The 14,243-nt window shown below is 31.0% G+C and overlaps 1 protein-coding gene across 1 annotated transcript; it reads left to right on the top strand.

Moving 5' to 3' along the window:
* Positions 1-274: 274 nt before the first annotated feature.
* On the top strand, positions 275-11,425 carry LOC115878372 (probable tyrosyl-DNA phosphodiesterase). The gene is made up of 9 exons (XM_030894846.1): positions 275-744; positions 799-901; positions 956-1,084; positions 1,139-1,234; positions 1,284-1,454; positions 1,522-1,679; positions 9,340-9,577; positions 9,792-9,962; positions 10,921-11,425. Exons 1-9 carry the CDS (start codon positions 432-434, stop codon positions 11,294-11,296), a joined length of 1,755 nt encoding a protein of 584 aa, XP_030750706.1. The 5' UTR covers positions 275-431; the 3' UTR covers positions 11,297-11,425.
* Positions 11,426-14,243: the final 2,818 nt, after the last annotated feature.

The following is a 14,243-nucleotide window of genomic DNA, read 5'->3' as shown; positions in this document are numbered from 1 at the left end:
GATCTACTTGTAACATTTTTTTAATTTTTATTAATTTATTGTGGTGAAATTAATTTCTGTTGTATATTTGATATTGATATTAAACATATTTTTAAAAAATGGTGTATTTTTTGTGAACATCTATGTCATAATTAAAAATAAATGAAGAATTAAAATTTTTTATTTTTTAAACTTCCCGCCATGCGTAACAATTTAGTCCGTAGTTCCTACAAGCGATATTGGGGGCGCTAGTAGCAGTAGACTTATCAACAGTGTCAAATTTAAACGTCAATTTCACTTTCCAATATTTAGCAAGGCGCTCGCACTTCTCCTTGTGTATGTGTTTTGTGGGGTGGTCCTTCTGTAGGGTGGTCCTGTTGTTAATTTTATTTTATTTGCCATTGAATTACCTCTACACTCTACGTTTGTGGCGTGCTTCGTAATTTGTTAAAATGGTTAATAATAGTGAGACAAAGTTTAGAACACCTCTTGAGCACGAAGACCTTCAAGTCTACATACAACCCAAACTGAATGTTTCTCTCAAACTGTCAGATAGAAGCTCAACGCAAGTGGAGTTACCGTTTAGTGAATATTTTAGATTATTTTATACCCCTGATAGTCCAGTACTTGAAAAGTTAGGTGAGAATAAGGATAAAGTAACGATAAAGGACAAAATGAAAGATGCAGAACCGTATAACTTATTTACAAATAGTTTAAGTTTTTGTGAAGGTACAGAAGAGCAATTATACTCAATAAAGTTTACAGGTATATTTCTAGTAATTAATAATATCGTTAAGTAGTACTAGATATGTTTTCAAGATCTTTTATGTCCAAGTTTGGGGAATGTAAAAAAGTCCTTGCTATTTACACATCGTATTGATGTTCAGTTTTTGATTGAACAATATGCTGCTAGGAAATTACAGTAACTTATTTTATATTTAATTTAATTATTTTTATTAAATTTTATTTGTTATAGTTGCACTCCTATAACTGTTATTTTTGGTTCAGAGAATCCAAAAGTTCAGGAACCAGTACTAAAAGAACTGTATCCAAATATTGATTTCCATATTCCACATACTGATAAACTTTTTAATATTCAGAGCGCGTAAGTAAGTTGTCAATAATATTTATGATGATTGAATATTAAGTTTTACTACAGGCATTGCTTAATATTTCAATATGATGATAATTCAATAAGGATTGTTATTGGATCCCCAAGTATATATGCGCCTGACTGGAACAATTATAATGGATTGTAAGATAACTTTTATTTTAATGCTAGATTATACTGTTTTTATTTTTAGAATATGGATAAGTCCTCGATGTCCCAAACTTCCAAGTGGAATGTCGCAAAGAGATGGAGAATCAAAAACAGGCTTCAAATCAGACCTTTTAAATTTTTTGCTAAGCTACAAAATTCAATCTTTAGGAGGATGGATCAATGTGGTTAAAAGTGCTGATTTTAGTGAAGTTAGGTAATGGTTAGGTACCTTTATTTTTCTGATGTATAATAAAATGTATTTTAATGTTTTGGTTATACAGGGTGTTTCTCGTATATGGACGTCCAGGAATTCATCAACCTAGGAAGAATGGATGTCCCTTACACTTTTTAGGTCATCTATTAAGCCACCATTATAAAATACCTCCTTATCAAACTGACCATGATTTGTGGCGTATAATAGTTCAATCTTCTTCTTTGGGTATGGATTATATACTTTAAATGGTTCCAGTAAAAACGTAAAATTCTCTATACAGCAGACATATGAGCAGAAAATCGCAAACTGCGATTCAATCGCAGCGATTGTAAATTCGCAATCGCAACCTGCGATCCTTTTTTAAAGTAAACTGCGAGTTGCGATTTAAACATCTATCTGCCGACTTTCGATTTTCAGGCAACCAATATTACTTCAATTGCGATTTGTCACTGCGATACTGCGATTTTCGATCGCACCGGCGCGGCATCACATTTGCAGTTATAATTCGCACCTGCGAGTTACGATGGTTGCGATAGCAGCTCCCATCACTGCGATTTTGCGAAAAACGGATTTTTTTGATTTATATTATCTATTATATATTTATATATTTATATTTGAGATACAGAGGCAAACTTAATTTTTTTAAATACGGACCTGCATTAAATGCACTGCATTTGTTATTAACGATTTTGAAAGAACTCGGTCTCCTGAGTACAATGATATGCCACACTTATATTTTTTTTTTGTTTTGAGTACCTTAACAAGAAAAAAAAACTATTTAATTATTTAAAACAATTTCAAGTCCGACTCTGTTTTGTTTAATTATTTAATTTGATTATATTTATCGCAACAATATTGATCAGCGCTAATTACCATTGAATAAGAAAAATCGAGCCAATTGGAAGTTTTAAATAAATTATATCCAGGTCAGCAATTTAAAGATCTTATTTTTAATTTTTTTTATTGTGAATTTGAAATCTCAGTGTGCGATCTAATAATATACGTAATATTCATCGTAGTTATTATAAATAAATCAACTTCTACAAATTAGTTTCTAATACTTTACATGTTCGAAAGGGTTACCACTTACTACAACCACCTTCCCTATTGCAAACATTTATTTTTCGTTCAATTTTATTTATAGCTCTTTGAACTTTCTTCTTATACTTCCGAAAGTACCGTATGATCGAGAAAAAACGGCGTCAGCGTTGGCTATGAAATGAAGATCGCTGTCATTTTATATGTAAATTTATATGGGAAATGTCATCGATCGTCATTTCCCAGCCAACTGGACGCCGTTTCTTTTTCGATCATACGGTATTTTGTACTCTTTATTGTAAATGTTGAGATGTATTGATTTCAATTTTACAAATGACGTGAAGTAATGTATTAATTTGTATATTATTTTTTATTATTTTATTGCATTTGATTTTCCATATTTAATGTTTTACCCCACGTCATTGTTAAGTTTGAAAGCTTATCAATATTGTAACGATGAATAGATTAAATATTAAAAAAAACTGAGCCGGACTTGAAATTAGTTTAAATAAATTGTGTTCAAATCTGCGAAACAAAAAAAATATTAAGTGTGGTATATCATAGTACTCGAGAGACCGAGTTCTTTCAAAATCTGAAATAAAAAAATGCAGGTCCGTATTTAAAAAAATTAAGTTGGCCTCTGTATCTCACAAATTATCAGCTAATTTGAAAATCTAAAAGTACTATTAGATATCCCTTATAAAGTGGCTATGAGAATGTGCAATTAGTTTTTTGATTTTTTTAAAAGTAAGGACAGGAAAAAATAAAATTCATTATCAAAAAAATCCGTTTTTTCTAAACTAGTTCCACTAGTTTAGCACTAAAAACTAGTCGCAGTTTCAAAGTTGGATTTCTCGCAAACCACTCATTAGATTTTGATGATTTTTTTTAAATTGTAAATTAATTTCTTCTTAACGGATGCTACGTCGCTACATCTGAAATTTTTATCGATGTACTTAAACAGCCGTTAAACGGTAGCCTACTAAAATGCCGTTAATAGATATTGTGACGTCGTTCATGTCGGCGGAAAGTAATGCCTATCCTTAAGCATTTTGCAGGAGCACTTGTGGGTCAGTGGATGAGGCTATCGCTTCGTAAGCGAATGGTCCGTGGTTCAAATCTCACGCCGACCAAGACTTTTTTATATTTTTTTTGCTTATAGCGGGATCTTATTGCATTGGTTTCACTCTTTTTGGTTAGATTGGTTTAGTTATTTGGCGGGTTGGTTAGCGTGGTTATTTGGAGGGTGTTAAGGGTGTTTGTGAGTGTATAGCCATATCCAGATATTATACTCCTGAATAGTAAATTTGTATTTATAAGTTAATTCCTTTTTTCTATGGTTTAATATCTATAATTTAATTGTTTACTTTTAATATATAATTATTGTATTCCTTATCGCGATTCCTTTGCTTGTTATTTCATAGTGTTTTCATTTCATATTTTTTTGCTTAAATCTTAAACATATTGGTGTTGATATTGACTTAGTTTGTGTATATATATATATATATATATATATATATATATATATATATATATATATATATATATATATATATATATATATATATATATATATATATATATATATATATATAAAAATGTAATTGTAATTTTAAGAAAAATTGTAATTTTAAGAAAAATAGTATTATAATTTTAAAATTGGTTAATTGGTTATTACTATTGTTATTGGTATTTAGTTATTATATGTAAGCTGTGGACACTAATTTTGGGACTTGTCCTGTTTGTGTTCCGACTAGAAATAAATAAAAAAAAAATAAAATTCATTGGTTAGTTGGTTATTTGGTGGGGTTGGTTGATTTTTACTAATTTATATTTGTTTTTTATATTTTTTATCAGTGTCGAGGTTAGTTGCGTTGGTTAACTTGGTTATTTGGTGGGGTGGATAGCGTTGGTTAGTCCTTATAAAATTTCTATCGAATTCCTATATTTCATAAAGCCGTCAAGTGCGTCACATCAACGACGTCATACCTATTAACGGCATTTTAGTAAGCTACCGTTTAACGGCAGTTTAAGTACAGCCAATTTTTATTCCGAATTTATTTTGAGCATATACAGGGCACAACAATAAGACGAAGTTTTTTGCCCGAACTTTGTAACACCTTGTAGGGTGCAGCAGCTGTAGTAGCTATCGCTAAATCAAATCACATTGTAGCCTCATCTTTTGTGAGAATTTTGTTTTTTTAATCACGGCATTATCTCTTTTTGTATTGGAGATATGCTGTTTTAATGCTTCGCAGGCAGAAAGTTTTATGTATAAATAATCAAGGGGACAAAGGCGAAAACGGATTTATGAGTATTTGCAATATGGCAATAACTTTGATTTATCCAGCTTGCAACCCTGAGTTCAACCCCATTGAACATCTGTGGGACCAACTTTAAAGGCGCATCCGTCATCGACCTGTTTTACCCGACAGCCTTCAAGATCTGCGAATTACACTTTAAGAAGAATTTGATGCCATCCCACAAGAATTTGTAACAAACCTGATTGATTCAATGCCACGTCAACTAAATGAAATGTCCCCAAAAATTTCTTTACCTTTTTTTTTATTTCCATGTTTTAGTTAGTTTTCAAATTAAACTTGCCTACGTTCAGATGTTTGATTTTATTTTAAAGCATTTTTCGAGGCGTTTGTTTTAAAGCAGCGTATCTCCAATACAAACAGAGATAATGGCATGATTAAAAAAAAACAATGCTCACAAAAGATGAGGCTACAATGTAATTTGATTTAGCAATAGCCATAAAATAATAAATACAAGAAGTGTCAAGTCAATGTTAAATTATGGAAACAGCGTGGCTGCCTGGGTAACTAATTTTCAGATATGGCGGCTGGGACATTTGACATGACAATTTCAATTTTATGAAATTTATTTCCGTTTCCGGTTTTTAATGGCGGGCTGTTCAGGAGGTTTAAATGAGGGTTAATATACTTTTTACTCTTTCTGGTAGTAAATAATACAACAAAATTACTCAAAAATATTTATTTGGAATTTAGAACAATGTAAATATGCAAATCAACACAATTAAAGAGCTATAATCCAATAAACTACTGTATCAATATCAAATATTTAAATAATATCAGAGATGCTGTGTTAAAGTGAATTAGTAAAGTAACAGTGCATTGACTTACAGAAACTTGAAGATAAATAAATGTTTTCACAGCTTCACGGACATAAAACTAAATAACTGGAAGCAGGAAAAAGGCAACCGGAACCCACACTAAACCTGGAATCAAAAAAAATATGTAAAAAATATAAATATAGGTACATAAGATTTTTGTGAATTAAATCAAACAGGACTTGAATGTAAATAAAATGAATAAAAAATATAATACATATACATCTAATACCTCATTTGTATTTTAAAAATAATCTACATACATAGATTTATAGCATTATTGCTATGAAAATACATAATAGGTACCTATGTGATATGTAATTACGCATATCTGTTCATCTTGTAGAAAATTAATGTAGGCTAATAATACTTCAATAATCATAATTTACCTTGTATAACTTGCTTTTAGTTGCTCAAAATCACCGATCAGTCTTTAAAGTAGAGATACGGAAAAATCCTTGGCAAAGAATATCCCAAGATCCTTGGGTTTAAAGCTAAAAAAATATAAAAACAGTTAATATATTACCTATTTTTACATATAATATGGCCTATACCTACTACACGCAGAAACGTCGATTTCATCATTTTCTTCATGTAATTAATATCATATATACTTTATTAAAGTGTTAACAAGGAACTTTATATCAAAAAACATCTTTGTACTTATAAATTTCAGCCGAAATATCAGAAACAAACTTCCAATCAAATCTAAACGGCAAAAATTAAAATGGCGCCCGACCTTGCCAGAGGCCTCGGGAGCTGACGCTGACACACAGACAAAAGACAAAAGAACAGGACGCCGACGTGCATAAAAATGTTCCGTAGCAGAAATTGACAGAAATCATATAGAAATATTCAGATTTTTGTCTAGGACAGTCTAGAAGGCCATGCTTTCTGCCTGGGTAGAACCGCGCCACAACTGTTTCCAATTTTCCGGTTTACTGTCACCCCCCTGGCAGTAGCTACTACAGCTGCTGCACTCTACAGGGCGTTACAAAGTTCGGGCAAAAAACTTCGTCTTATTGCCGTGCCCTGTATATGCTCAAAATAAATTCGAAATAAAAATTTCTGACCGTTAAGAATTAATTTAACAATTTAAAAAAAAATCATCAAAATCTAATGAGTTTCGCGAGAAATCCAACTTTGAAATTGGAAGTAGCTTTTAGTGGTCTGTTTTTTTTTGCCGGTGACTGTAGTTTTAGATTTATAATATATTATACGGATTGAAAATGTTAAAAATTCTAGTTTTCGGTTATGACTAATTATAGTTGCTCTCAGGTATAATTCAGATTGGTTACATTTAAATAATACGATTGTTGACAGAGCCTTATTAATCTTTTCCAGAGTCGAATTTGTTCTAATATTTAATTATTTATGATGATATTGAGGATGATATAGGTATTATTTTTAGAATTTATTATTATTTATTTTGTATAAAGTGTTTTATATCTAAATTATTTTGTCTATTATAGAGTAGATAATTTAATATCAAAATTTGAATTTAATTAAAAAAAAATCATAAGCACAGTTTTTTAGATTCAAATTATAAAAATTATCTCTTATTCTTCATTAACAAGAAGACATAGATTATGGTAAGGAACCTCTGTTAATATTGGATACTTTTTTCAGCTATTTTTATTTACTATATTTTTGTTATATATTCTTTACAGCTTACCAATTTAAAAATATTAAAATCGCAATCGCATAACAGGTTACAGTCACAGCGATTTATAAATCACGATCGCAGTTTTGCTAATCTCAACTGGAATATGTTTCTAAGAAAATATTTGCGCCACTGACTTTCTTTCCTCTTATTAGCAAATTTGTGTAGGCCATTTAATGCCTATTAAAAGTTGTATCTTGATATTTTGTCCATTTCGATCTAGTCGATGGGATAAACGCAATTTTATTAATCACAGTTATTAAAATTACAATAAAAATTAAATTACATTATTAAATAATAAAATAAAATAAAAATCATTAAATACATTTTATTTAATGTAATTTATTACTAAATTTTATTAAACTTTATAGCACTGATGTACAGTGCTACCTACAGCGAATTCGCCCAAATAATAATAGTATTTAAGATAATTACAAAACCTTTAATACATACGGAATTTAAGATAAGTAGTAGATAGATTTCCTGTAACGGTACTCGGTTAACCAAGCAGTTATTTTCTGAACTTCGCCGAGGATTATTAAAACAAATACATTTTATTAAAGACCTACCTTTTTAAAAGTTTTAACATCCTCTAACTTTAAAACTATGCATTTCCGCACCCATGTTTGTAGGAACTTTTTCTCATATCTTTTGATGAGAAATCAATGAGTACTTATTTAACTTTTAGCAATGTAATAACATTAAAAAAAAATTAAAGATACTATTAGCGTTGATTGAGAGAATTGGGAAGATACGCAACCTAATGGGCGAATTGCTGACAAAGCTGATTTGATTTCCCCTTGCGTCTCAAGTGCTGTACGGTGGAGACACCAATGATTCTGCGGCCAACGCATAAAACACTTATTTTCTCTAATTCGGCCGGCGTATGCATTTCGAAGACGGTGTGGAACTGAAAGCGACAGTGTTGCCAGTACCCTGCCTCTTTTCTCTCTCTATCGAATGTTATTATGTTAAGTCTGCTCCATTTATATTTGTCATACATATTAAAATACAGACGCAGGTTAAAATTTACAATAAAACATTGTTTTAAGCTCATGGAAGGCTGAAAGCGACAGTGTTGCCAGATTAAAATGTGTAATATCTGTAATACGTTTGACGAAAATATCTTTGGATGAAAAATTCGTGTTTATGTATTGAAAATTTATTCGTGTTAAACATATAATAAACAACAAAAATAAAAAATCTTTTATGGGTACTAAATATGTCGTATGATCGAAAAAAGCCGTTTAGTTGGCTTAGAAATGACAATTATTGACATTTACTATAATTTTTAACTAACTCTGACGCCGTTCGAAATTATTTAATGGTAGAAAATGCGTATTATTAACGCAGTATCCTGAAAATCCGTAAATCTACGGATTAATTAGTAGTTCTGGCAACACCGTCTCCGGTAACCACTCACTCTATGGACTGAAAGCAGAATTACGGTACGGTAATCTTTATCCGTTGCGCTGTAAACGACTATCAGCGCGCAGCGGCGCAGTGCTAAACTAAAATTCGGACAGCTTCACGGTAACGCCAGCTACATCTCGGACAGTTTTTGTAATCATTATCTCTGTAATTTAATAAATTTTAGTAAATAATATTTCTTGCCTTTAGCTGTGTATTTTTTCAAATTTCGAAAAATCGAAAGGAGAAAAAAAAAGTAAGAAGAAAATGTTTTGCTTGTCGTAAAGGGGGGAACCAAGCTCCACTCCCACAACCTGTTTCTGGGCCTACCCTTTATCAGGTGGGCTGTCCAGGGGCTGGTTCTCACCGATACGCCAAGCAAAACTTTTTCAATATCAACAGACGACGTTGTAAAGTGTCGGTGCGCGCTGATAGTCGTACTTTTTATTTTTTTTCTCCTTTCGATTTTTCGAAATTTGAAAAAATACACAGCTAAAGGCAAGAAATATTATTTATTAATATACACTAAAGCTGTAAGAAATTTGTTCATTTCATATAAATTTTAGTGTGATATAAATTGTCCTTTTCCTGTTTCATGAATGTATTCGACATATATTAATACGAAAACTTTTGAGCAGGTAAATTGGGAAGAACCCCTGATGAGTGGTTTACTACATGGTTCTTGAATTCTTTAAGCAGCAGTGTTAATAATCAATATTTACCCACTTTAAGACCCACTTTTAAAGGACAGTTTAGTGTGTTATATCCGACAATAGAGAATGCTTTGACTTGTTTTTTGGGCCCTGTTGGGGCCTGGGGTAGCCGTTATGATGCTGATTTAAGAGACCAACAAAGGTGGTTGGAACCATATTTGTGGTAAGTAACGTCCTAAACCATAGTATAATAACACTATTGGTATGAAATGTAATTTATATCTTATCAAACCTCGTCTAGCGCTCTAGGCATTCATAACCCTGCCTCTTTTCTCTCTCTATCGAATGTTATTATGTTAAGTCTACTCCATTTATATTTGTCATACATATTAAAATACAGACGCAGGTTAAAATTTACAATAAAACATTGTTTTAAGCTCATGGAAGGCTGATAGTGCTAAAAGGACCAAAGCTATATTCCATTCAAGAACTGTATGTAGAATTTCTCCGTGCTGCAAGAAGCTGGCTTATTTTTATTTGACCACGTCCAATATATCTAGAGCCGGATGGGGAAAAATAGAGGATGGAGATATAACAGTCAAAATGAGGTTAGTTAAAACGACTGAGAGGGTTAAGCTGGATTTATATCAGGGCATGGGACCCACCCAGACTCGCTAAAGGCGAACACTGGTTGTTAATATTCTAAACACAAAAGTATAGGATTGTATATCCTATTACATGGCCGTATAGCTCAGGCCGTAAAACTAAAGTAGTACTAAACTCGATAGTTGACGTTCAGTTGCAGTTGGATGTTCGCGGCCGTTGAGGTTCAACGTTTTTGCATTTATAAACTGTCAGTTTCGGTTGTAAGTTTAGGTTTGGAATAGTGAAAATTTCGTTTTTTCTTTCAATTTAAAAATACTTTTGATATTTTTAAAGTTGAAACATTGCGCAAATCCAACATTGCGCAAATTATAAACATTAAAAAAAAACAGAAATAATGAAACAACAATAAAAGTCATTTTCCAATGCATCTCTTCTGTGCTTCATGTGATCGCGCACTTCATGTGATTCAGGCACTTACTCATAAATGTCAAATCATTGAGCTTGACATTTGAAAAGTCATTTTCACATTTATAATGTGTCATCAGTTTGACGATTTGAAATTAGCGCGCGGAGATTGTGACGTAGTGACCAACTTGCGCAATATCATACCTTATTTTCTTTGTATTATCGGTATTATGCTCATTGGCTGCCGTTCCAACTACCGAACGTCGCGAACTGCCGACTTAAATATTGACCATCTTTGAATTCCACTGAACGTAAAACTAACTGCCAACTTTTCGACCAACTGACTTTATAAATGCGCGCATTCATTTCATAGTGTCGAACATTTTTAACGTCAACTGAGCCTCAACTGAACTTCAACTGCCGAGTTTATAAATCCAGCTTCATAATCATATATACATAAAAGAATATGTGTGTATATGGTTATAATTAATTTTGAGGCAGCAAGATATACATCAAAATTATCTCTGCAAATGATTCCTTTTTTTACATTTTAAGGACTTACCATACGGGTATTCTGTTTCTACCAAAATTTTTCGATAAGGAGTATTTTGAAGTTGCTGATCTCTCTTGCGGCGCAACCAATAATAAGTTTCCTATCATGTATGATTTGCCTTTGACTCCCTATGGTCCTGAAGATGAACCTTATTGTTTGGATGAAATGATAGAAAGACGTCTTGTAGATTTAGACAATATGAATATAGATAAGCCTCGTTTTGTCTCTGATGTTAAGGACTCTGATGTTAAGACACCTTCTGAAGAGAAGTGGGATAAATTCGTTAATATAGCTATGGAAGATAAGCGAATAATTCCGAAATCCTGTTCAGTATTGCCCTCTACAAGTACTTTTTTCCCCACATTTAATAAGAACTAATTTTTGCAATCTATGTGCCTTATATTTAAAATGGAATATTTGGAATATTAAATGTTTAACAAGTTTATTTGCATGTTAATGTTATTGGATATCTAATATCGTATTTTAAAATATATTTTTTCACAAGGGATTGTTTTTAATTCTAAATACAAAAATAAATAGGTACTTTTACTTACACCCTGCATACATGGTCTGGCAATATTGCGTCGGGCATCTGTAGCTCCTAGAATAAAAAAACTTGTGAATTTTGTTTAAGTACAACCTAAAGTATCATATATAAGTGTGCCAGGATGTATTTTAGGAAAATATTTGAACTTTATAGGGTGGCCCAAAAAAGTAAGAGGATTTAAAAGGTTTTTTAAATTGAATACCCTGTATATTATTTCACTTTTGGCTTCCTTTCAGACCTATTTACATACGAGTAATCCTAAGATATGAGTAAATATATTTTGATAGTTGCAGAGATATTAATAAATAAATAAATATATATATTTTCAGCCTTTACTAAAAAAAATTTATTAAAAATACAAGATCTGCATTGAAATCAAAACTATATCACGTATTTACTTTAGATGGTCTGTACATGCTTTGCTATAAATATGGTATTCGTAAATTATACAGGATGATCAAAATTCTACGTCAAACTTTTTAAAATATAAAATAATTTTCCTTCGTTTTTTAAATGGTACACGTTTTTTCAATAGATGGAGAACTAAAAAATGAACAATTTTTGTATTTACAGTATTTCAAAATTTTAAACAGTTTTCTTAGATATTCGCGGTGTTATATTTCTTATGGCATTTTCCACAGTAAATTTTTATCAAAGCCACCCAATGATTTTTCTCGTTTTTTTGCCGTTGAAAGAGCCATATGAAATAATACTGCGTGTATCTGCGAAGCCATTAAAAAATTTGAAATAGTTACAAAAAATGTTCACTATAATAAAAAAATAATATACAGGGTGTCCCATTTAAAAAAAAACGAAGAAAAATTATTTTATATTTTATAAAGTTTGGCGTAGAATTTTGAACACCCTGTATATTTTAAGATTGCGATATTTATAGCAAAGTAAGTATAGATCATCTAAAGTAAATACCTAATATAGTTTCGATTTCAGGACATATCTTGTATTATTTGTAATCATTTTTTTAAGGAAGGTTGAAAAATATATATTTTTTATTTATTAATATTTCTGAATACGCATATCTTAGTATTATGTAAAGTGATCTGAAACGAAGCCAAAATGCCACAATATACAGGGTGTTCCATTTAAAAAAAATATCCCGATCCACTCACACTTTTTTGAGCCACCCTATAGAAGTCCAGCCACCCTGAAATACATCCTCGTATATACTTAAGGTTTACACTTAACGAAAAAAGTTTTTTATTCTAGGAGCTACAGATGCCCGACGCACTATTGCCGGACCCTGTATATGACGGGTTCATAACTGAATCAAGTCCTAATAGTGGAGTGCCCAGAGACTTTTACCTCGGAATTCAATTACTGTGAATGTATTAATGTGAAACCTTCTGTATTGTGTTTTATAGATAAAATACTAAAATGTTTACCCATTTGTTTTCGTTGCTTTTAATTTTTTATTTTAGTAATTTTAGTAAATTCTTAATTATTTCCTTCTTAATTTTTTGATTTTTTTAATTCTTTTTCTAAGTAAATTTATTGAAGTGAATAAATCTAATGCATAAGCTATACCTATTCTGCTTATATTCTAATCATTGAAATTTTTATTGAAATCGAGACAGATGATTGAAAAATTATACAGGGCGACGCGACATAAACGACGCGGACCTTTGTAGATGACACTCAGCTACTTCACTATATTGATATTGATAACACCAAAGACAGTATTGATTACATAAACAGCGATATTAAGAAACTTTGCGAATACTCATCCAACCATAATCTGTCGATTAATAATTCAAAATCAAGTATCATACTATTCTGTTCAGAAGACAAAAGGGAATCTCTTAAATCCCGCATTAAAGTAAACATTGGGACAAGTACATTGCAATTCTGTGATACGGTGAAGGTTTTGGGCGTTACAATTGATGAGAAATTGCGATTTTATGGCCACATCAGTATGTTAATGAAAAAGTGTTATGCCAAACTAAGGATATTATATGCAAATAGATATTTAATAAATTTTAAACTTCGAAAAAAACTATGCGATACCTTAATTATTTCGAATTTAAATTATTGCGACATTTTATATTATTACTGTTTAGATCAAAACTCAAAGAACAGAGTTCAGATTATGCAAAATAACTGCGTGAGATTTATTTATAATCTCCGAAAATTCGACCATGTCTCAGAAAAATATGTAGAGCTCAAATGGCTCAGGGTACCGAATTTGGTCAAATACCATTACTTGGTTTTTCTACAAAAATTGCTTTCTTCGTCAAAGCCAGAGTATCTAAGAGAGAAATTATTGTTTCGAAACGAACTACATACTAGATGTATCAAGGATCGCAGATTATTAAATATCCCATTGTATCATTCAGCGCAATTTAAGCGATCATTCTCATATAATTCAGCTGTGTTATATAACCAGTTGAAAGAATGTTTTAAAGATCAACCTATTGTCCAATTTAAAAAAAGTATTAAAGATATGTTATTCACTTCATGAATTTTATAGAATTTGTAATATTTGTTAAAAATGTAAATGCTATATTATTGTTTAAAATTAATTAGTTATTAGATTAATTTACGTAATATATATATATATATATATATATATATATATATATATATATATATATATATATATATATATATATATATATATAATTAACTCGTAATGTAAAAACTGGTAACCATCAGTTAAATTACTTTCGTTGGTTAAGTGTAAGAATAGCTCCGCTAAACTTCGCCAACGGAAGCACACCTTAATGTACTACATTGTACTAATTTAAATAAAGACGATATTAT

This window comes from Sitophilus oryzae, unplaced genomic scaffold, assembly GCF_002938485.1.
Source record: "Sitophilus oryzae breed Bouriz unplaced genomic scaffold, Soryzae_2.0 scaffold_1508_pilon_pilon, whole genome shotgun sequence".
Taxonomy (NCBI): Eukaryota; Metazoa; Arthropoda; class Insecta; order Coleoptera; family Curculionidae; genus Sitophilus; species Sitophilus oryzae.
The sequence above is the reverse complement of the archived record's forward strand: the minus strand, read 5'-3'. Positions and strand labels throughout refer to the sequence as shown.